At 43.2% G+C, this 25206-nt stretch overlaps 1 protein-coding gene across 15 annotated transcripts in view; it reads right to left on the bottom strand.

Annotated features, from left to right (window-relative positions):
• R3HDM2 (R3H domain containing 2) overlaps positions 1-25206 on the bottom strand; it is a 462276-nt gene that overhangs the window by 305659 nt on the left and 131411 nt on the right. For 6 of the 15 annotated variants that reach the window (XM_033936659.1, XM_033936660.1, XM_033936666.1 and 3 more), the window contains exon 1: positions 22511-22531. The exons of 3 other annotated variants lie outside the window; for them this stretch is intronic. In XM_033936659.1, coding sequence (XP_033792550.1) covers positions 22511-22519 — 9 coding nt within the window. In that variant the 5' untranslated portion in view covers positions 22520-22531. Of the gene's footprint in view, positions 1-22510; positions 22533-25206 lie in introns of those variants that run through there. 6 more of the 15 variants (XM_033936667.1, XM_033936672.1, XM_033936668.1 and 3 more) reach the window with 2 other exon arrangements.

Below are 25206 nucleotides of genomic sequence, written 5' to 3'. Positions count from 1 at the left end.
TACAGTGTGCTTTGAGTTTTTTAAAATTTTATTGTTGGTAGATCATTTTGACTTGGTTATTTTAAAAGTAGCTCGCAAGTCCAAAAAGTGTGGGCACTCCTGCTATAGAGCCATTCTTCTATGACTGGATGAGCTATATTTATCTTTTTTTTTTTAGTTGTTTAAATTCATGCAGAAATAAATGGCTAAATTGAACCTAATTACTTCATTAACGCCTTTCCCTTTTTTAAACCTCTATACCAGGGGTCTCAAAGTCTCTCCTTGAGGGCCGCAATCCAGTCGGGTTTTCAGGATTTCCCCAATGAATATGCATGAGATCTATGTGCATGGATTGCTTTCAATGCATATTCATTGGGGAAATCCTGAAAACCCAACTGGATTGCGGCCCTCAAGGAGGGACTTTGAGATCCCTGCTCTATACCATTTGAAAGAGGGCAAATATCTAATTATTCCCTTCTAGCATTGGATGCTTCTTAAATTAAGTAAAAATATTATGGCACAAGTGTCAAATCTTAAAAAAGGAAGTCATATTGAGCATTGGAAAATAATAATAATTAACTAATAAAAATAGTACACATTTAGGGCTCCTTTTACTAAGTTGCGAAAATGGTTTTAGCGTGTGCTTAGCGTGCACAGAATTACCACATGCGCTAGACGCTAATGCCAGCATTGAGCTGGCGCTAGTTTTCCGGTGTAGCGCGGGAGTTTGCTAAAAATGTTAGCCCACCTTAGTAAAAGAGGGGGTTAATTTTCCCCATCACCAAATTTCCCCATCGCGCCCCACCCGGCTACTTTTTCATGCCACCCGGCTGGAAAAAATTTCTGGGGAGAACACTGCAGGTCATATGAAAAGCTGGGCATGAGGTAAGGAATGGGGGAGATTCTAGACACAGAAAAGGATAAGGACAGGTCATAAAGGTGAGCAAGGAAACAGATGCTGGACACAAGGGAAAATAAGGACAAGGACACAGTAGGGAGATGGATGGTGGAAATGGAGAGAAAAGGAATGCCAAATTGACAGGAGATATTTAACAACAACAAAAAAAAAGAGTTAAGAGAAAACAGAGGAACACAGATAATGCAATTAGAAAAATAAGGTAATCAGACAACAAAGTTAGAAAGAATAATTTTATTTTCTAGTGACTGGAATTTGTCAAGTTTTGGGGATGTATAGAGTTGGTAGGTATTAAACCAAAAATAAAAAAGATCCACTAAATATATTTTTTTATAAACAAACTCAATCAAATAAAAATGAATGTGGGGCAGTAGGGTCAGATCGCAGCAGAGTTTAGTGCAGTAGGAGAGAGTGGGCATCTCTCCTGCTGCAGGGGGAGAGGGGCGGTGGGGTCGCAGCAGGGTTTAGTGCAGCAGGAGAAAGTGGGCATCTCTCCTGTTGTGGGGGGTCGCAGCTGGGATTTTAGGGAAGGGGTGTTGTGATGCAACAGAGAGAATGGGCATCTCTCTTGCTGCATCACAACACAGGGTTTTCTAGAAGTCTCTGACACTGACTGACACCCCTGGATCAGTCACTTTTTATTTGTTGCCAAAAGCCGATAACACTTTTTGAAAAAGGCTCAGCATTTTTTTAAGAATCCACTGGAGGACTCATTTAAATGTTGAAAAGTCCATTTGCACATCAGTGTCAGAGACTGCTAGAAACCTCACTAAAAAGGGAGATACAGTGGAACCTTGGTTTACGAGCATAATTTGTTCCAGAAGCATGCTCGTAAACCAAAATACTCGTATATCAAAGCGAGTTTCCCCATAGGAAACTCACTTGATACGTTCCCATCCCCCTCCCCACGGCCAGCGGCGCTGCTCCCCCCTCCACCCGCAAAGGCCCCCCCACTGCGCGAACCAGCACCCCACCCCCATCCGAACAACTTGAAACTTACCCCCCGTCTGGCACCGGCATACAGCCCACAGGACGTGCCGGTGCCGCTTGAAGAACTTCCTGCCTCTGTCAGGCCTTGAGCATGCACTGCGGATGCTCATGGCCTTCTAATTCTCCCTCTCGCCGAGATTCTCGGCAGAGGCAGGAAGTTCTTCAAGCGGCAACGGCACGTCCTGTGGGCTGCGTGCCGGTGCCAGATGGGGGGGTAAGTTTCAAGTTGTTCGGGCGAGGGGTGCCAGTTCGAGCAGGGAGGGGCCTTTGCGAGCGGGGGAGGGGAGTGATGCCAATTCTCGGAGGGGGGTGTGCTCGCAAATCGAGTCAACACTCGGTTTGCGAGACAAGTTTTAAGAGAATGTTTTGCTCGTCTTGCAAAACACTTGCAAACTGGGTTACTCGTAAACCGAGGTTTGACTGTAATCCCTTTTGATAATCCACTGCTAAACTGTGTACAGGGTAAACCACTGGAAAACAGTTTAGCGACGGTGTTAAACTTTTGAGAATCTTGCCCTCAGTAGTTTCACCATGCAGTTTACAACAAATTTTAAAAATTGATGCAGACTTTCAAGGAAGCAAATGCAGCCAAATCAAAAAGGGGTGATTTCGTATTTTTTTCAAACCAAAGATAATTCTAAAGGCTATACTTTGTAGTATCTGTATGTTCCTCAGTACCTTGGCAGAATGTGTTAAAGTAATTTGTTAAGAGTAATTTAAGTGAGCAACAATACGTACATGGTTATACAACTAGAGCAAAGCAGACTCTAAAATAAGAGCAAATAGATCTTAATTGCTTATTCCCAAGAAAAACCTTTTTGAAAAGGATTTACTTGATATTCTACTGAAAAAGAGGAGTGCAATATAACCCTCAGAACTCTAGAATAGGTTTCCACTAGTAGTATATCTGTGTTCCCCAAAGGAATGGAAGAAGATGGAAAAATTATGTTCTTACCTGTTAATTTTCTTTCCCTTAGACGCAGCAGAAGAATCCAGAGACCAATGGGATAGCACACATCTACCAGCAGGCGGAGATAGAGAAATTGGCTGGCACTCCTCCTGAATCTCCAGTATAGCTCCTTGCCCAAGCATCCGTAACCATCAATAGGCATAGCATAGAAAAAAAAACTTCTTTCCCATAACAAATCTAAAAAGGCAATAATACAGAATACAACCCTCAATAATAACAAACTTCGAAAGTTACAAAACAAAAAACCGACAGACAATATCCAGAAACGATGGGGCTCTGGATTCATCTGCTGCGTCTAAGGGAACGAAAATTAACAGATAAGAACATAATTTTTCCTTCCCTAGCAACAGCAGCAGATGAATCCAGAGACCAATGGGATGTAGCAAAGCAATCCTCAATCTGGGTGGGAAGCAAACGCCGCCTCCGCAACAACCGACGCACTAAACCCATCTACCGCATGCGCCCCCACATCCAAAGAGTAATGCTGAGAGAAAGCATTCTCAGAAGACCAAGTAGCCGCGAGACAAAACTCCTCCAAGGAGAAAACCTCTGGACCGAGTCCAAGAAGTAGTCATCACTCTGATGGAATGGTCATGAAGTTCTTTCGCCAACCGCTTCCCTGCCATCAAGCAAGAGTAAAGAATGTCCTCCTGGACCCTTTGAGCGATGGAGGCTTTGGACGCCGCCATATGTTTGAGGCGTCCCTTGAAGAATACAAAAAGGTGATCTAAACAACTAAAAGTCATTAGAAACCTTGCTCGTGGAGAACGCTATGCACTTTCAAAAAATGCAGTGAATAAAAGCACGTCTCCCCATTTCTCCTCCCAGGAAGAAGGAAGGAAAAGGGAGCGTGTCATAAAAGAAAGGATGACACCTCCTTAGAAAGAATTGTAGTACCGTCTGAACTGATACCCCAGATTTTGGAAATCAGAAATAGGAATTCCCGCTGAACAAGGCCTGCAACTCGGAAAACTGCAGAGCCGAAGCCATGGCCACAAGAAACCCCGTGTTCAACTGCACAAGGAAGAAATGAAGCCTTTGGTAAACTGCGAAGAAGTACAATCGTACTCCAGACAGGGCTTTCTATGAGGTGTACAAATATACCGTACTCCGTTTAGGAACTGAACTACATGAAGCTGAGAAGTAATCGAAGAGCAATATATCTAGCCCTTGTAACAAGCTAAGAATGGCACTTGAAGCCGAAGGGAATTGAACACTAAGCCCTCAGCAATACACCTGTGCCAAAAAGGAACTCTGGAAGGGTGCAAGAAAGGATAAACCTCCAAAAGGAAGCAGAAGCCACAGATGAAGGCGTCTGTAGTGCCTGGATAAGAGAAGAAACAACCTGCTTCGCATAAACCTTACACGTCAGTCATGATTTCTCAAAAGCTAGGTTGTAATACCAAAGTAGTACGAATATCCATGTTGATCGGACCCTAGATGAGCAAATCCGGAGATACCAGGAAACTTCTTAGTCCGGCTGTCGAAAGACTCATCAGATCCGCATAGCAAGGAGGGCACAGCCAAGCCAGAGATTCTACAAATACTGTGCCCGGAAAGCGAGCTTGAGATGGCAAATCCAAGCCATCATCAGCCAGGGGAAAACACTGAAAAAGAAAAACCAGAGGTGAGAAAGAAACCACGCTGTTACCCCCTCTAACTCCCACTCCCTGTGCCCACCGAAGAAGCTAGGAAGCATTGAATTGTGAGACGAGGCCATAAGGTCTAGTTCTAGGAGATCTCAAGTCCATAAAAAGAGCTGGAACGCCTGAGCCAAAATTCCCAATATCCAGGATGTAGAAGATTTCACTATTACTAAGATTTACACTTTCTAGAGCGTACACAGTGCTGTACACTGTAACATACAATAAATGGGCCATGCTCAGATTTCGCGGAGAGAAAGACTATCCAAATTCTTTTCCTGACCCTTAAAATGATCTGCCAACAGAAGAGAAAGATGAGGGTCCACCCATTGAAGTAGAACAACAACTGTACCTGGCAACTGAGTACATCACCTACTGCCCAAGCTGTAGAGAAATACTCCCATCATAATACTGACTGAAAGGACCCTCAGCGGCATTCTGGAAGAATGGTCTGAAGCTCCAGAAAGGTAGCCTGACCAAGCTCAAGAGTAGAAGAATGAACAAGTACTGCGTCGCCTCTTAAGACCAGACTCCAGGAGCTGAGGATGGAAGGCACCGAGCCCCCCCAACCCGACAGCCCGTGATGTTTGGTGGCCATGAGCTAGTCCAGTAAAGATCAAGGCATGCCTTTGAAAAGAGAAATCTCGCTGAGCCACCAAATCATTCAGAGCGATGCATGAGGAGCCTACCAAATAATTGGAGCCCTGAGATACCGGGAACCACCGGAACAAAAGCGACTGCTGTAGCGTTATAATGGGAAAGCAAGCCGAAGTTCCCAGTGGAGTCAGCAACATGGATCCTATAACCTGTACAGAATCCCATACTCTGGGTCATGGTGACCAAAGAAGAATGCAAACCTGAGACTGTGACCCATCGCCCTAGTCTCTGGAAAGAAACACATTTCTCTCCTATATGAATAAAAACATCTACCCGATATACCTATAAATAGTACAGGAGAAAAGAGCGCTGTGCAAATTTGAAGATTCACGTCCAAAGAACTGAGGAAAAGAAACCACCCTTTTCGTGTCAGTCAAATGGCCCAACTGGAAGACGTCCGAATCAAGCAGTCAGTCAAGAAGAAATTAGGTGAATCACCTGGTAGCGCCAAAACGGTACCACCGCCCACATTTTCTAAAATGTTCTTGAAGCCTTGGGTAGGTGAAATGGCATGTACCAAAACCGAAAGCGCTGCTCAAAAAGAGGTAAACAAACCTAGTGCCGATTCGGAGTCCATAGGGAAAATGTAAATATTCTCCCAGTTTTTCTGCAGAAATATGTAACCCTGAGAAACTAATTCAGCAGAATGGGGTCCAGCCTGCCCAATGCCCCCGTCTTGGGCACCATGCAGTAAGTGGAACAACGTCCCTTAGTTCCCGAAGAACTACAAGAACTGCCCTGAGGACCAGTAACACTGAAAAGGGAAACACAAAACAGAGAGACTCCAAGAACGAACTGGAAACCTGAGGAGGATGCAAAGTTGCAAGCATCCTGAAAAATCTTCACAGTCCCCTGACCTGACATTATAGCGTCTTCTCCCTCATGAGAAAGCCTGAAGAGTCATTGGAAGAAGTCAAGATCCCCTCAGAATGAAGTGCAGAAGGTCAGGGAATGGCAGGATGAGAACTGTAGGATCTGCAAGAAGATTTTCCTAGGAAAAACCAAGTTTCACAATGAAAATAGGAATATACTGGAACCATGAAAACAGTACTAACGCCATGCAACATGAGCGAAATACGTATGTCCTTTAAAGTGAATACGTACTAGACTCAATCAAGATGCTGCATCTACCGCCCCATGGAAAACAACAGCATCCTTACAGGTATCAGACAAAGTTCACATCGCTGAGAGCTTCAGGGATGAGGCTAACAGCCACATAGCGTGTGATCCTCCGCAGGTTTGATAGAATAGGTAACTGGCTCCTGGTTAAAAGGAGCTGTACAGCCATTCCTGTCTGGTCAGGGGGCCCGTCTAGCATGTGACATGAGGAAATGGCACAGGAGAAACCAGCGTGATAAGATGTAAATCTGAAGTCCAGGCCCCCTCAGAAATAGAGAAAGAGAATCCTGGCCGCAGGAAGATGCGCAGTGTCATTATGCCCATAGAGACAGCCCGAACTTGAAAACTGTTGTACTACCTTTAGGCATATATATCCTGTGCCGCTACTAGACACATGCAGCTCAGCACAGAGGCCCAAATAAGGACAGTTACCAACAGACAAAGGCTCAATCTGCAGGGACCCCAAGAGAGACAATGAGATACCTGTGTGAAATATAGGGCACTATCTTACTGCTGATCTCACCGTGCCTTGAGTTGCCGTATGTCGCCCCAATCCGGAGACAAATCGAGACTGGGTGACCTAGCACAGGTCAGAGTCTCTCTGGTAAACTCCTTGAGTGCTAACCCCAGAGTCCGATTAAACAAGCAGCTTCCTTCAAGGGAGTACAGCAGGAACACAGACATAGTCATATAAATCTGCCCAAGCTTGTCCCAAAGCTGGTGAAACACATACAACTTGTCTGAACCGGAAAGGAGAGAAGCCCCGGCATACCCTGACCAAAGTCAGCTGGAAACAAACTACCGGAACGCTGCAGCTCTCCCGCCATCGCCAGAGACCCAAGCACATGCCTGATTCTCGCTGACACGTCGTCGCTGCATCAACGCTCCTAGAAACATAGTTGGATTCAAGCCCTGCAAAATTTACCCTGCCGCGGCTTGCATAGAAAGAAAATCAGACTCGTGGAATAACAGAAGAACGGCCCACAGCGCCGGAAAAATCATGTCCCATCTCATGCGCGCTGCTATAAACCGGCACCTGCACAATCAGCTGCACATGGCCGTGACAAACACCGATGAAAGAGAGCCTCAGAATAAACAGGACTACTGTTGCACTGAAACTCAACAATGAGAACAAGTGCGAGCATTAAATCGCACCGCTACTGCCGCGCTGTAACCAACAAGGAAACCAAGCGCATGCATGCAAAGGGCGGGAAGTCCCGGCTCCCTCCACGGATTTCTAGTCATAAAACTTAGCCTCAATAAAATATCCATTCCTTAAATGTACGATGACCGAACCCACAGTACTAAGACTCCCAAACAGAACCTGAAGTTCAAACGACAGTAAAAACCAGACATACTCACAAGCTTGTTGTTAGGGTCGGTTGAAGCCAGTTAGAGCTAGTAGTACAGCAAAAGCAGGCAAAATGTAGCAACTGTGGTCTCTATTTTTTTTTTTTACAGAGAAGGGAAAGAAGAAAAAAATTGAGACCCAGTCAGACCCTCTAGCAAAGGAGGGAGGGTGAGGCAGGAACCTGGGGGGAGCCCAGGTGTAACCCCTAAAGCCAGATACCCCTGTCTCACTGAAGAGAAAATCTCAATAGGTGAAATAGCATTGCCAGCTCACTGAAGAGAAACCTCAACAGGAGAAACAGAATGGCAGTCTCACTGAAGAGAAACCTCAATAGGAGAAAATAAAATTTCAGTCAGTCAGAATTCAGGAGCTAGTTGAATAGCGACCATTTCCTGCTGGGAGATAGAGAATACTGGAGATACAGGAGGAGTGCTAGCCAATGGAACCACCTGTTAAATCAGTTTCTCTATCTCCGCCTGCTGGTAGATGTGTGCTATCCCATTGGTCTTTGGATTCATCTGCTGCTGTTGCTAGGGAAATAATAGTAAGAACATTAGAATTGCCATACAGGAACCGACCGAAGATACATCAAGCCCAGTATCCTGTCTCCAACAGTGGCCAACCCAGGTCCCAAGTACCTAACTAGATCCCAAGTAGTAAAACTTGTATTACTAACCATAAGATTTTAGTTTTATTTGTATTTAGTTTGAGAAAGTGAGAGGATGATCACCTATTCACGTGGTCTATACAATTGATAATACTGGTATAAACAGACATTAAGGTACCATCAAAAAGACGGGACAGGGACGGAGACAAATTTTTTCCCCATGTCATTCTCTAGGCTCTGCCACAAATTGATTTCAACTATGTGCGGGCGAGCGGGGTGTCAGTCGGGTTGACGTAGCCGTCGCAGCGCAAGCGGGCGCAGGGTATGGCTCTCAAAAGAAATCTAAATCGTTGTACTGCTGATCTTTGGCTCTTTTGACAAATGAGTTTGCCTACCATTAGTCTAGGCGGTGTACATATATATTTAAAAGCAGAACACAGGTGTTCAGGGGTCTCAAAAAATACAAATGTTAGACAAAGACATTGAATAGGTGGTAGGAAGGAAGAAACTAATTGCAATATATGCCTAATAACCAACACAGACAACAAAAATTTCCAAGTCACTTAGGGCTCCTTTTACAAAGGTGCGTTAGGGCCTTAACGCGCAGAGTAGCGCGCGCTAGCCGCTACCGCCTCTTCTTGAGCAGGTGGTAGTTTTTCAGGTAGAACACGCTACAGCACGCGCTAATTCGGTGCGTGAGCTAAAAAAGCTAGCGCACCTTTGTAAAAAGAGCCCTTAATGTACAAGTCATTTTTTTCATGACTGACCATATCAAAAGCAGAACAAATATCAAAATGTAATAAAACATTGGATGTCCTTCATACAGTAAGATTCCAACACTGTAAGAACTATGCTATGTAAAGGCCTAAAGCTGAATTGAAATGGATGTAGAATATTGAAATCTTCATTGTAGGATTACAATTTGCTGGTCTATTTAGTGAAGAAAGTAATATTCGTTATTGGTCTATAACTGGAAACCAGTGATAAATCAAGGTCAATAGCTTTGGGAATAAGCGTTAGACCAATATTTCCCATGGACATTGAAAGACTGCTTAAACTTAATATGTAATTCACAAATATTGTTATCCAGGAGACCATGGAGGAAGGAGGATCTTTCAATAGAAAGGAAAGACAGAAATCCAAAGTCCAACTTGAAAAGGAGTTTGTTAAAAATGGCTTTATTTCGAGTTATGAAATAGCTCTTCCTTCAATTTTCAACCTATTAGGATCACAATCTCCAATATTATTTTAAAAACTTTGAGTTATCACAAATTATGTAAAATAAAAAATTGATGTATCAAATTAACTATTTAGCATGTTTATATTTATTGAGCATTCACAGACCACTATTCAGTTAAACATCATAGCAGTTTACAAACAATAGTCAGAAATACATAAATAGAACAGTAAAAATATAAAACACATTAACAGGTTATAATACCAAACTCATGCTGTACCACCAGAATAAAAACTCAGTTCTTCATGCCAAAAGCTCATTGGAAAAGGTGAGTCTTAAGGAGGGCTAAAAATTTAGGATAAGTTAACCATCTGTAGCAGGACAAATATCACATTTGGATGATATCACCAACAGAGCCCTGGTGTGGATGCTGTCCAGTGCAAGTCACATAAAAAAAGCATAAGAATGCAAGTCACATTAAAAAAAGCATAAGAATGCAGCTCTTAAGGGAGGTAGAAGGATACAGAAACACAGAAACATGATGGTAGATAAGGGCCAAATGGTCCATCAAGTCTGCCCATCTGCAGCATTCACTATCTCCTCCTCTCTCTTAAGAGATCCCAAGTGCCTGTCCCAGGCGTTTTTGAATTCACAGCCTTTGTCTCCACCACCTCTAACGGGAGACTATTCCATGTATCTGCTATACCATCCTTTCTGTAAAAAAATAAATATTTCTTTAGATTACTTCTGAGCCTATCACCTCTTAACTTTATCCTAAACCCTCTCATTCCGGAGCTTCCCACATAGGTATTCAAATGTCTCTATCATATCTCCTCTCTCCTGCCTTTCCTCTAAAGTATACATATTGAGATCTTTAAGTCTGTCCCCATATGCCTTATGATGAAGACCACCAACCATTTTAGTAGCTTTCCATCCTATTTACATCTTTTTGAAAGTGAAGTCTCCAGAATTGTACACAATATTCTGAATGAGGTCTCACCAGAGGAATCAATACCTCCTTTTTCCTACTGGCCATCCTTCTAGCTCCACCCTATCCATCCTCGACTACCACCTGTTACAGGTGAGTACTTCACTTTCTCCAAGAACAAGCAGGGCACAGATTCTCACATTTGAGAATCCATAGCTACCAGGCTCACCAAAAACCACAATGAGTGGTCAATAGGACTTGCAATGGCAAGGCCAACCAGAACTAATAATACTAACAACAAACACAGGTCTGTTGTAAAAGTTCAGCCTTGAACAAAAAAGAAAGAATGGGCCTAGGAGAGTGGAGTTGGAGTCTAGACTCCAAAGAAATTCTGCAGAGCTGAGTATCCAAACCAGCTATCATAATGGGTATTCTGCTCAAAGCAGGCATGAGAAGTGAATGTGTGGATTGAAAACCAAATTGCAGCTATGAAAATCTTTTACATGAAAGTTGTCCTAAAGTGGGATGCAGACACTACTATGGCTCTGACATTGTGAGTCGTGACATGACCCTTCAGGGTCAGCCCAGCCTGGACATAGATGAAAGAGATGCAGTCTGCTAGCTGATTGAATAAAGAATGTTTACCTGTGGCTGCCTCTATCTTGTTTGGGTCAAAAAAAAAAACCAAAAAACTCAAAAGCTAGTTCACTCCAGCTAGAAGATCAAAGCTCACTTTCAGTCCAAGATGTGCACACTGTGCATCTACCAGAATGGGCACTAGGTTTTGGAAAAATGCTGGGAGAAGAATTGACTGATTAAGATGGAACTCTGAAGCTACCTTAGAAAGGAACTTAGGATGTGTGTGGAGAACTATACTGTTATACTGAAGCTTTGTTTAAGGAGAATCAGGTTCACCACCAAAAATAAGACCTCAAGTCATTTCAGATGACAAGAAACAAGTGTCTCAAAAAGAGCTTGTTTCTCTATAGCTAGACCATTTATGAGGAATGCATTGTCTGGTACTTTATGGTTTTATAGAAATCTATTGCAATTTAGAAAGTTGTTCAAGACCCATTTGTTTGTTCAAGCATTGTAGAGCACTTGGAGGATCACAACCTGATAAGAGCTAGTCAACACGGCTTCAGGAAAGGGAAGTCATGTTTGACAAATTTACTACAATTTTTTGACAAGGTGAACAAACCAATGAATAGGGGAGATCCAGTGGACATAATTTACTTGGACTTCCAGAAGGCATTTGACAAGGTCCCGCACGCAAGGCTCATGAGTAAATTACAAAGTCATGGAATAGGAGGAGAAGTGCACAGATGGATCAACAAATGGTTAGAAAACAGATTGCAGAGGGTGAGCATAAATGGGAAATTTTCGGATTGGGTGAAAGTGACTTGCGGCGTGCCTCAGGGCTCGGTTCTTGGGCCTATCTTGTTCAATATTTTTATAAACGACCTGGAAGAGGAAACAACATGCAATATAATCAAGTTTGCAGATGATACAAAATTATGTCGGGCGGTTGGCGCTCAAAGAGACTGCGAGGATCTTCAGAAGGATCTCAACCAGCTGGAAACGTGGGCGATAAAGTGGCAGATGAATTTTAACTTAAACCAATGCAAGGTGATGCATCTGGGAAGGAAAAACAAAGAACATGAATATAGGATGATGGGGGTGACATTAACCAAATGCGAACAAGAAAAGGATCTGGGGGTAGTGATTGATAGAACGCTAAAACCTTCAGCTCAATGTGCGGCGGCGGCGAAAAAAGCAAACAGGATGTTGGGCATGATTAAGAAGGGGATCACGAGTAGATCGGAAGAAGTTATAATGCGACTTTATAGAGCAATGGTCAGACCACACTTAGAGTACTGCGTCTAACACTGGTCTCCATATCTTAAGAAGGATATAACTCTGCTGGAGAGGGTGCAGAGGAGAGCCATGAAACTAGTCAAAGGATTGGGGAATTTGAGCTACAGAGAACGCCTCGAGAAACTGGGACTGTACACCCTCGAAAAGAGAAGACTGCGAGGGGATATGATAGAGACTTTTAAAATATTAAAAGGTTTTGACAAAATAGACCAGGAATCAGCATTACTAACATTTTCAGATGTGACACGGACAAGAAGTCATAGCCTGAAATTGAGCGGCAGCAGGTTCAGGACTAACGTCGGAAAGTTCTGTTTCATACAACGAGTGGTGGGCACTTGGAATGCTCTCCCGGAGGAGGTTGTGATGGAGACTACTGTTCTGGGTTTCAAACGCAAGTTGGATGCATACCTTCTTGCTAATCATATTGAGGGATACGGGAAATCCGGGTCTCCATAAAGGAATAGCTAAATGGGCCTCCGCGTGTGCGGATCGCCGGACTAGATGGACCTAGGTCTGATCCGGAGAAGGCATTTCTTATGTTCTTTTTTAAAGCTAATATTCTGCTTCTTGAATTAATTTTTTACTTTCTGAATATCATCTTTTTTGCAGGTTATTAGATTTGTGCTGTTGATTGAAGTAATGTAGTAGATGAGTGGTTGAGATGATATAATCTTATGATTTTTGCTGATGTAGAGGATCTTTATGTTGTGCAAGTCTTGAAATATGTATGTAATATTGTGATCCGCGGCACTCTACTGGTTACTCTTCTCCATTGAGAAAAATGACCATTTAACCCTACCCTCTGTTTTCTATCCAATAACCAATTCCTAATCCACAACTGAACTTTGGCTCTCATTTTCTCAGGAGCCTCTCATGAGGAACTTTGTCAAAAGCTTTCTGAAAATCTAAATACACTACATCAACCGGCTCACCTTTATCCACATGTTCATTCACACCTTCAAAGAAGTCAAGCAAATTGGTGAGGCAAGATCTCCCTCAGCTGAACCCATGCTGACTCCATCTCATGAAATCATGTTTGTCTACATGTTCCACAATTTTATTTCTATATAATTGTTTCTACCATTTTGCCCGGCACTGAAGTGAGGCTTACCGGTCTGTAATTTCTCAGATCTCCCCTGGAACCCTTTTTAAAAATCGGCGTAACATTGGCTACCCTCCAATCTTAAGGTACTACAGACAATTTTAGTGACAGGTTACAGATCACTAACAGCAGGTCAGCAATTTTATGTTTGAGTTCATTTAGTACCCTGAGATGTTTGGACCAGGTGATTACCGGTAGTCATTTTTTAACTTGTCTATTTATCTTAGCACATCTTCCAGATTCACCGAGATTTCTTTTAGTTCCTCCGCACATTTCTAGACTGACTAATGCAACTCCTGGGACATAACGATGAGCCAACGATGACCTACTTGGACTTATAACTAAGTATTTGTAACTATGAACTAAATGTATTAGTAACTGTACTGATCTACCTATACAAGCAACTCTATTGAATGTCCATGTCAAATTATCCATTGTAACTTCCTGGATAGCTGACCCAACCTCTTGTAATGTAATCCAACCTTGAACAGAATAAGTTAAGGTGAAATAGAAAACCTGATTAACATATAATAAATGATCCAAACAGCTTTTTCACTAAATTGTAAAGCATCTAGTTGATATCATTACAGTTATTGACCATGCCACAAACACAAGCCTCATTTGGAGAAATCACATTTGAGAGCAGGACTTTGAAAGATCAGATATTATCTTTGGATATTTCTTATGTTTCACAATAGAAAGGTATCACAGTCAACAAAATCTTATTGAAAAAAATTAGATGTGTGCATTAGAGATATACTCAGAATGTGTTTTGTAGAGAAATGTTTTCCCATTAACATAACTAGAATATACCTCTAATACATAAATCAGCAGATCACACACATACACACACAGTCTTTCAGGATCATGTGGGAGGCTGAGGATAGATAACTGACAAGAATAGCTATGATGAACAAGAGTGGGCTGGAGAGAGAAGAAAGGAGAGGGGGTTGCAGGAGAGACAGACTTTATGAAAGGGATAGAGCAGGAGGAGGAGGAAGCAGCATATACTACAGAAACTGTGCATGAATATAAAACAGAAAATCTGGTGCTGGTTTCCAAGCTATTGATCTGAAGGAGTGTTAAAAATGATCGACACCCATGCCATAAACATAAAAAACAAACATAAAAATCAACTTATAGATTGCATAACCGTGAGGATCTAAGTGGTTTACAAAAGATTAACTTGTAAATACAAATAGAACAATTAAGAAATTTAATTACCCAAAAATCTAGAAAATAGATGGGTCTTCAAATGTCTTCTGAACTTCAAATATGAAACAGATACAAAGAATAATTGCCAAAAATCTTTGCCCCAAAGAGCAGCCTGATATGATAATGTACGTTCATGTCTTTTAAACTTGCAACCCTTCACTGATGGATAACTGAAAAAAGCACAAGCTTTGCAAAAATATTTTGGATTAGGGACTGTGAATGCATCTAACAAATAAGAGGGAGCCTGGCCTGTTATGATTCTATAGTAAATACAGCCGAATTTGAAAATAATACAGGCCTCCATGGGCAGCAAATGCAATTCACGATAAAGTGGAGATATTTGATCATATTTTTTCAAATCATAGATCAATCTCATCACAGTGTTAAGAACTGCCACTGCTGGGTCAGACCAGCAGTCCATCCTGCCCAGCAGTCCACTCACGCGGTGGCCCTCAGGTCAAACACCAGTGCTCTAAATGAGCCCAGCCTCACCTGCGTATGTTCTAGTTCAGCAGGAACTTGTCCAACTTTGTCTTGAATCCCTGGAGGGTGTTTTCCCCTATAAAAGACTCCGGAAGGGGGTTCCAGTTGTAACATAAGAACATAAGGGATGCCGCTGCTGGGTCAGACCAGTGGTCTATCACGCCCAGCAGTCCGCTCACGCGGCAGCCCTTTTGGTCAAAGACCAGTGCCCTAACTGAGACTAGCCTTACCAGTGTACATCCTTGTTCAGTAGGAAATTGTCTAACTTTGTCTTGAATCCGTGGAGGGTGTTTACTCCTATGATAGCCTCCGGGAGAGTGTTCCAGTTTTCCAACACTCTCCAGGTGAAGAAGAACTTCCTTACGTTTGTACGGAATCTATCCCCTTTCAACTTTAAAGAATACCCTCTCATTCTCCCTACCTTGGAGAGGGTGAACAACCTGTCCTTATCTACTAAGTCTATCCCCTTCAGCATCTTGAATGTTTTGATCATGTCTCCTCTCAATCTCCTCTGTTCGAGGGAGAAGAGGCCCAGTTTCTCTAATCTTTTGCTTTATGGCAGTTCTTCCAACCCCTTAACCATCTTAGTCGCTCTTCCCTGGACCCTTTCGAGTATTACTGTGTCTTTCTTCATGTACGGAGACCAGTGCTGGATGCAGTACTCCAGGTGAGGGTGCACCATGGCCCGGTACAGCGGCATGATAACCTTCTCTGACCTGTTTGTGATCCCCTTCTAAATCATTTCTAGGATTCTGTTCGCCCTTTTCGCCGCCGCCGCACATTGTGTGGAGGGCTTGATCGACTTGTCAATCAGAACTCCCAAGTCCCTTTCCTGGGATGTCTCCCCAAATACCACCCCGGACATTCTGTACTCTTGCCTGAGATTTTTCTTAACGACATGCATTACTTTACATTTATCCACGTTGAATCGCATCTGCCATGTCGATGCCCATTCCTCGAGCCTGGTTATGTCACATTGTAGATCTTCGCAATCCCCCTGCGTATTCAGTACCCTGAATAACTTCATGTCATCCACAAATTTAATCACCTCGCTCGTCGTACCTATGTCCAGATCGTTTATGAAGATGTTGAAAAGTATGGGTCCAAGCACCGAGCCCTGCGGCACCCCACTGTTGACGCTCTTCCAGTCTGAGTATTGCCCATTCACCCCCACTCTCTGTTACCTATGCTCCAGCCAGTTTTTAATCCACATGAGTATTTCTCCCTCGATTCCATGGCTCACAATTTTCCGAAGTAGTCATTCATGCAAAACCTTGTCTAACGCCTTCTGAAAGTCCAGATATACAATGTCAACTGGGTCACCCTTATCTATCTGCCTGTTTACTCCCTCGAAGATGTCAACCGGGTCACCCTTATCTATCTGCCTGTTTACTCCCTCGAAGTGCAGCAAGTTCGTCAAACAAGATATGCCTTTGCTGAAACCGTGCTGGCTGGTCCTCATCAGACCGTGTCTGTCAAGGTGATCAATGATACGGTCCTTTATCAGCACCTCTACCATCTTTCCCGAGGTCAGGCTCACCGGTCTATAGTTTCCCAGATCTCCCCTCAAACTTTTTTTGAAGATCAGCGTAACATTCGCCACCTTCTAGTCCTTCCTTCCACTCTCTGGGTGAAGAAGAACTTCCTCACGTTTGTACGGAATCTAACCCCTTTCAACTTTAGGGAGTGCCCTTTTGTTCTCCCTACCTTGGAGAGGGTGAACAATCTGTCTTTATCTACCAAGTCTATTCCCTTCAGTATTTTGAACGTTTCGATCATGTCCCCTCTCAAGTCTCTTCTTTTCAAGGGAGAAGAGGCCCAGTTTCTCCAATCTCTCACTGTATGGCAACTCCTCCAGTTCCTTAACCATTTTAGTCGCTCTTCTCTTTTCCCTTTCGAGTAGTACTGTGTCCTTCAAGTACGGCGACCAGTGCTAGACGCAGCACTCCAGGTGAAGGCGCACCATGGCTTGGGACAGTGACATGATAATCTTCTCCGATCTGTTTGTAATCCCCTTCTTTATCATTCCTAGCATTCTGTTTGCCCTGTTCGCCGCCACCGTGCATTTCGCGGACGGCTTCATTGACTTGTCGATCAGAGCTCCAAGTCTCTTTCCTGGGAGGTCTCTCCAAGTACCACCCCCGGACATCCTGTATGAGTCGCAATCTGGAGATATTCTTCTTTACCCCTGCTTGATATATTATATTGCAATAATCTAGGTGTCCCAAAACCAGCAATTGAACTAGTGACTTAAATGCAGCGATATCAAAATAAGCCATACCAGACTATATGTTTCTGCTTTTGAGTGTTCTCTTAGAATGATCTTAACCATGGAAGTGGACATAACCACCTCCCCTGTTCCCTTTGGGGCTTGTGTACTCAAACTTGAATTGCCTCAAAAAGGCAGCAGAGTATCTCCCCTGACCCTCCCATGTGGCAGTCCTCACTAACTTTCTGATCCCCTTTATGCTCCACTTGTCCAGCAGCAACCTCTCTAACATCTCATTTATCTTTGCTTTGCTTGCTCAGTCTTTTGCCTCAACTGTTCTTTTTCTCCCCTTTCTTAATGCAGCATACCAGGACAAGTTGAGTCAGCCCAAAATGCATATGGCTAGTGTTTGATATCAGGAGATCACAAAGATAATGTCAATCAGAAGAAAACCACCTTCTGTTCTAGGTTGTCTCATTTTCCAAATTGAGAACATTCAGGTGCCATATAAAACATTGAGAGACATTTATTGTTCTGTGATATATAAAACCAATTATGATTATTGTATTCAAGCAGCAATAGCATACAGTGCTTTAAAAAAGTCTTTGCTATAACACTAGAAGGGATTGTGATATTGCCCTATTATGAATAAAGGAAATTCAGCGAGCAAGTACTTTCACTACACTTTGGTTTGCCTGATGTAATGGATATCCTGCATAGAGATCCTCCCCCTCCCTCCCTCCCTTAGAGAACAGCTAGTCTACAGACTACTGAAGATGGGCTATTCTAGTATATCACAGGGATGGTAATTCAGTGAAAAGGTATGGATAAAAATCATTTTTTGTATGGCAGACCATGGTGATCTAAAAATGAAAACAAGATGTTCCAAATAAACTAAGGAAGACTAGAGCTGTAAAGGAACCATGGATTTGATATATTTCCTTTTCTGTGGTACAACAAAGAAGCTTACATATATTATATGCAGATATTTTCTCTGCCCCTACAGAGCTTACAATCTAAGTTTTGTGCCTGAGACAATGGAGGGTTAAGTGACTTGCTCAGGGTCACAAGAAACTGAAATGGGAAGCAAACCAGGTTTCCCTGACTTTCAGCCCACTGCACTAACCATTAGGCTACTCCTCAACATCTGCACACAAAACGATCTTCATTCCCCCCAAAAGTACACATCAGGATTAGAGAATGACACGGTGGTAGTTACCCGCAGCTAGCCGAAACGGGGGGTGGGGGGAAGTGCTCACTGCGGGCACAGGGACAAAGCCATCCACCGCCCCATGGAGCGGTGAATGGCCTTGTCCCCGCAGTTAAGGGAGGGAAGGCGCGCGGTCACCGATTGCGCACAGCCCCCTCCCTACCTCCAGCCAAATCTATCTCCCTCTCCTCCTCCCCTTGCCTTCGCAGCGCTTTAGAAAATAAACTGAAGCCAGCGAAGCCTGCCTGTGCCGCCCTGCAGTTGCGAGTATGTGGGCGGAAGCTTCTCCTCTGATGCAACTTCCAGTTCCGTCAGAGGAGAAGCTTCCACCCACACACACGCGACTGCAGGGCGGCACAGGCAGGCTTCGCTGGCATCAGTTTCTTTTCTAAAGCACCGCGAAGATAAGGGGGAGGGAGGGAGGGAGATAGATTTGGCCGGAGGGAGGGAAGGTGACCGCAAGCTTTCCCTCCCTTAAGTTTCTTTATGCCGTGAAGGTAAGGGGGAGGGAGGGAGATTCTCGGGCCGCTGAAGGGCGAGAGGAAAGGGTGGATGCTGCGGGGACGGGGCAGTGGTCCAGTGACAGGGCAGTGACAGGGACAGATTTTTTTCCCCATGTCATTCTCTAATCAGGATCTTTTTGGACACTCTGATGTGTCTTGAAAAGTTAGGGATATTCAGCTACCGGCATTATTTCTGGATATTCTGCTGAGCCAAGCCTGGGTACTGAATATCCAGGGTTTATGTGGCTCGCTATCTCGTATACTGTTACAAGTAATTTCAGCATTTAATCACCTAAGTAATGTCACATAAAGGAAGGACTGTGTTTTATGCAGTCCAATATGGCCACTTAAGTTAACAGTTTAGTGCTGAATATTGGCACTAAAAATTGCAAAAGTGCCATCTTTGCCCTTGGCCCATCCACATAACAGCCAACTTTCAGCAGCACCAACCAGTTTAAGTGCCACTGAATATCAGCAGATAGCGCTACGTACGCTTTTCAGCGCTATAGAAGTGATAAATAGTAGTTGTAGCCCCACACAAGTGATTTAACCAGCCAGGAGGCATTTCTAGCAGATTAAACTATTTTAAATGATCAAATCTATTCCCAGCAATACCATAAATTTCCTGAACGGTGCCTCACACATAAATCATGCATCATGATCATACCTATGGCAGTCCCTCACTTAAGAGCTAACTGGTCAATATTGAAAATGATTTAATCAACCAGAAACAAATCCTGACTAAGTGGCTTGTTCGGAGCTTTCTGTTGATATTCAGTGGCACTTAACTGGTTATAACTGCTGACAATTAGCAGTTACGCCTAAATGAAAACCAGCTATTTCCAGGGACAGATTCGGGACTTGGCTGGTTAAGTGACAATATTCAACACTTAACCAGCCAGGATAACTGCATAAACGGGCTCACATAAAACACAGTTTTATGCAGCAACCCATGACCAATTAAGTTCTGAATATCAACTTAACTGGCTAAGTGCTAGCCGTTATCACATAAACCAGAAATTTAATGCCAAAGCTTGGACATGGCCTGGCATTGAATATCCAGGAATAACACTGGCGGTGGTTAGCAAAATGCTCACTGACACCACCTGATAATTTACCCCAAAGTTGTTAAAATGATTGGGGGTGCTAATTGCAACACAAATTATTTGAGGAGTTCCCAATATTAGGAGTACTAAGCACCCACAGACCCATTGAAAATACTACCAAAATCAAAACAACTATCCCTGCCAACTTGTCAATAAAGTGGGTATGGATTTATGGGGATACTCTGCACCAGTGATTGGTGAGCTACTTCCAACAATCCAGACTGAAGAACTTTGGTAAGTAAACCCTATAGAAATTCAGTCATTCTTACTTGTATGAAAAGAGAAAACAATTAGCTTTTGACTGCTTGTAAAACTATACAGGGCAGATGATAGACAACTTCAGTCTGAGCAGGGGCATATAACCATGGGTGGGCCTAAACGGGCCTCATCTGCCGTTTGGGATCAGGCCCTTCCACCCAGCAGCTAGTCCTACATGTTGCAGGTGGCTGACATGGGAGCCTTCCCTCTCTTTCCCTCCCTCCCTATTCCCTCCAGCCTGTGCAGCAGACTCTCTCCCTCCCTTACCATCACCCAGCCTGCCTACCTTTTCTTCAAGTCACCAGCAACTGTTCCTACATGCTATCGGCAGCTGACCCAAAGGCCTTCCTTCTGATGCAAAATGCAAATGTGTCAGAGGGAAGGCTTCTGGGTCAGCCACAGCCAACATTTAGGAACTGCTGTCGGTGACCTGAAGAAAAGGTACACGGGCTCGGGGGTGGGAAGGGAGGAGAGTCTGCTGCAAGGACTGGAAGAGGTGGGAAGGGAGGGAGAGAAAGAATCTTCTGCACGGGCTGAGGGATGGGAAATGAGGGAGACACAAGTCTGCTGTACAGGCTGGAGGGGAGAGAGAGAGAGAGAGTCTGCTGCTCGGGCAGAAGGGGGTAGGAAAGGAGGGAAAGAGAGTGATGTCCACCCACTTTGGATTCATGCCCACCCAAAATTGGCTGTCAGGATATGCCACTGGATCTGAGTCTAGTATGCCAGCATGTTTCTTAAGTAGCCGATTCCCCTGTCTACAATTTATTTAATGTTTGGGACCCTCTTTCAGAAAAAAAATTATATACATTGGAAACCAAGTCAACAGTGGATGAAAAGCACAAACACACAGACATGATCTCATAAGCCTCCTTTCCAGTGAAAGATTTCTGCCAGGTTGCTCATCTGGACTCTCTTTTAAACTTGCATCCTTTTTACCCATTGTAACTAGAAGTTAGAACAGAACATGGAAGCCACAATGGTCCCTAATCTGGTGGTGCTTTTTATTATTATTATTATTATTACCACCACCACTTCTCTTCAGAAAATACACAATTAAGGCAGCAAGCCACCAGATGAAGATGAGTTAACCATGCTACAATTTTTCACTGAGGAGGTAATGTTTCCATTTGGTTTAGTTTTGCACATACCATGAGGGTAATGAACCTCACTCCTAAACCAGAGTATAATTTCATCTGTCAAATTTACTGCAAATACTCGCCTATGTTATAGCCTTGGTAGTAATTCTCTGTCATCTATACTGTTTTCTTTTGGATGCCAGAGTGCCGTGGACTACCGAAGACATAAGTTACCATCTACCAACACAACTGGAAGACTGCTGGGACAAGGTCTAAGATGGCCAGATAGGGGAAAGGGATAGGAAAACATGAAGGACTAGAGAGAAGAGCAAACATTACGCAAGGGAAAAGGATATATTCATTCCACTACAAATGTTTTGCTGATCACTTACAATAAAGATATGAGAGGGGCATTCAATAATTTATCTACCTCAGTAGAAAAGAAAAAGGATTTTTTTTTTTTATTATTAATTTTCAATATAGTCCACTGATAGCTCCATACACTTTTCCTGCAATGACTTTAATCCCTTTTGAAAAGAATTCTTCTGTTTGAACTTCAAACCAGGACATCATAGCTTCTTTGACATCATCACTTAAAAAATGCTGTCTACGGAGAGATTTCTTCAAAACTTCAAACAGAAAATAATCCAAAGAAGCCAAGTCAGGAATGTAGGGTGGATGATTCAGCTGCTGACACCCTCATTCTCGGATAGCAGCCTGTGATTGTTGGGACATGTACACTGGCGCATTGATGTGAAGAAGAAGCACACCTGCTATGAGTTTTCCTCGACTTTCCTCATTGACTCCTGCAAAGCAATCATTGTGTTGGCATAACTTCCCCCAGTTATGGTTGTCTTGTGTGGCATGAACTCCAGAAGCAATAGCCTTCATCATCCCAGAAGACAATTGCCATGACTTTGTCTGCAGAATTTTCTGTCTTGAACTTTTGGGGGGCATGACTCCATTTTAGACTCAGAATCTCTGTGATAAACCCAAGTCTAATCTCTAGTCACCAAACAATGAAAAAAGTTTACTTGGTCTTCACAGAGCATCTCCAAGATCTCCTGACAGCACTGGAGCCTCGTGGCCTTCTGACATGGCATCAGCATTCTTGGAACCCATTTTACACTAACCTTGCACATATCCAACTTTTCATTAATTATTTTCCAAACTGTACGTGCTGAGATGCCCATTTCTTCAGCTATTTGGGAAACCTTAATTCATCTGTAACTTTCTTGCACATTTCTGTGGAAGTTGCTTCCACAGGCCATTCAGTGTGAGGGTCATCTTCAATGGACTCTCTACCACACTCTTAAACTGTTTGCTCCAAAATTTAACTTTGTAAGATGATGGGGCAGACTCATCATAAACTGCAGTCATGTGTTCATGGATCTGCAATCAAAATCATTACAAATATGAAGAAATTTGATCACGTCACCCCTTTATTAATAAATGTACATTGGCTACCAATATCACACAACATTCTATATAAAACAGTTATTCTTTCATTCAAAACCACAAATACCAAAGAACCCGCTTTCATTCATAAGCTCCTAATCGCACACGATCCCCCTAGAGCCCTAAAATCCTCTTCTCAGCATCTCCTGCACATACCATCTTTAAAAATCATCAGTACACCGCGGGCCTGTTCATTTGCTACAATGGCACCCACTGTCTGGAACTCGTTACCACCTTATATCAGGGCCAAACAAAACTTAGATAAATTCAAAGGAAATCTTAAATCCTTCCTTTTTAAAGATCCATATGAAAGCTGAAACGGTTCTGCTGTGTTCCTATTCTGATCTCCTTTACCTCCCTTCTGTTATTTACTTTTCATGTCCTCATTTCTTTTAAATTGTAATTCTCCCTACTTCCCTTTTGTTTCTTTGTCCGGTATATATTTAGAATTTTTTAATGTTTTCCCCTATTTTATTGTAAAACACTTAGAATTTACAATTAGTGTTATATCAAAATTTTAATAAACTTGGTAACTTGATCTCCTTTGGCTTTTTCCCCTCTTTTGTGAGAAATTTTTATCACTGAACGGTGTTCCAAATCTAGCAGTTTCTTACTTGATTCACATGAGGACTCTCCTAATATCCTGTCTCTTAGAATGTTAGAATCGACCTGAGCAACAACTGTGCATGAGTAACTTTGAGATATGTCACAACATGCTTGCTTCTTTCTTTCATACTGTTATAGCAGTGGTCTCAAATTTGCGGCCCGCCAGGTACTATTTTGAGACTCTCGGTATGTTTATCATAATCACAAAAGTAAAATAAAACAGTTTCTTGATCATATGTCTCTTTAGCTATAAATTACAATATTATTAAGACTTAGCCAAAAGTTAAGATTTATAAACTATAGAGTTTTACCTCATGCAAAATTGTCATTTCTTTAATAAGACATTAACTATTTTTTCTGAGGCTCTCCATGTACCTACAAATCCAAAATGTGGCCCTGCAAAGGGTTTGAGTTTGGTGTTATAGGTAGATAAAATATTGAATGCCCCTCATGTGCTTCACCCTGAGATTACTCCCTGACATTGTTTTCTGTCTCAAATTTTAGAAGTACTCAGAATTACAAAGTTTTGCTCCTGCAAGGTATTCTTGTTGGTATATGAGTCACTTGCCAGAAAAAAAATTAAAACACTGTGAAGAGAGAAGGCAAAAGGAACTCCTAAAGTCATGGTTTTCAAGCCTGAAACTAAACCTGCAGGTGCTGCTACAATGTTGTCTGATCACAAACACAGCAAAGTATGATCAGCTAAAATACACAGGTAACGTGGGGAGGGGGAACAATTTAGTATTTTTTTTATTCCCAACACATGGAGAACCAGTTTGGTATCACATACATACTGTAGAACAAGCAAATCCTGCAAAGTTCAATGGCAATGCTTGAAAATTCTGTTTGTTCAATGGCCTCAAGGTTGGCCAATCACAAACAGGGCTCCATGGCAACAGGTTCTATCACCAAGAGCAGCTAAATGAGGATCCCACCTTCTCTCATTTACAAAACTGCTTAAAACCTTTTTCAGATTGTATTTTTATAACAGATTGAAGTGGGAAAAAGCAGTCTCCCACTCCAAATAAGCGGTGTATATATATATATATATATATATATATATATATAATAAAACCGTAGGCGGCGCATGCGCATTCTTATCGGCGTGCTTCCATGATCCGTATATCCGTGGCCGCCAAGAGTGCAGCATGCCCCGCGCGCAGCTGAGTTCGGCACGGTGGTTTCCCCAGATAGGGGAAATCGAACATCTCACTCCCGACACGCAGCTGACTTCGGCACGGCGGTTTCCCCAAATAGGGGAAGTCGCAAAACTCACTCCCGGCTCTCCTCGGCACGGTGGTTTCCCCAGATAGGGGAAGCCGAACAGCTCACTCCCGCCTCATGGTCCTGCCGCCGCTCCTGTTCACAGCGGCCTGCACGTCAACGACTCTCCCCCCCCATCCTCCCGCAACAGCCGCTTCCGCTCATGTTCAAAGCGGCCTGCTGAGGTTCGCGGCCGGCTGTAGCGAACCTCTCAGGCCGTTCTCCACATGGTAGCACGTTCCCTCTGACGCGATTGCGTCAGAGGGAACATGCTACTGAGGTGGACAGCGGCCTGCGAGGTTCGCTACAGCCGGCCGCGAACCTCAGCAGGCCGCTTTAAATAGGAGTGGCAGCGGTGGCAGAAACCATGGATGCACAGGCACAACTAAGTGCCAGCTCCTCCCGAACTCACACACACACCTAATTGTCAGCTCATTTGAAGAGCCCGAACTCACAGCCACACCTAAACATGCAGACCGGGATCGTGGGAGGATGCGCCCTG

This window comes from Geotrypetes seraphini, chromosome 3, assembly GCF_902459505.1.
Source record: "Geotrypetes seraphini chromosome 3, aGeoSer1.1, whole genome shotgun sequence".
Classification (NCBI taxonomy): Eukaryota; Metazoa; Chordata; class Amphibia; order Gymnophiona; family Dermophiidae; genus Geotrypetes; species Geotrypetes seraphini.
Note: the sequence above shows the minus strand (reverse complement) of the source record. Positions and strands in the feature narration are given on the sequence as shown.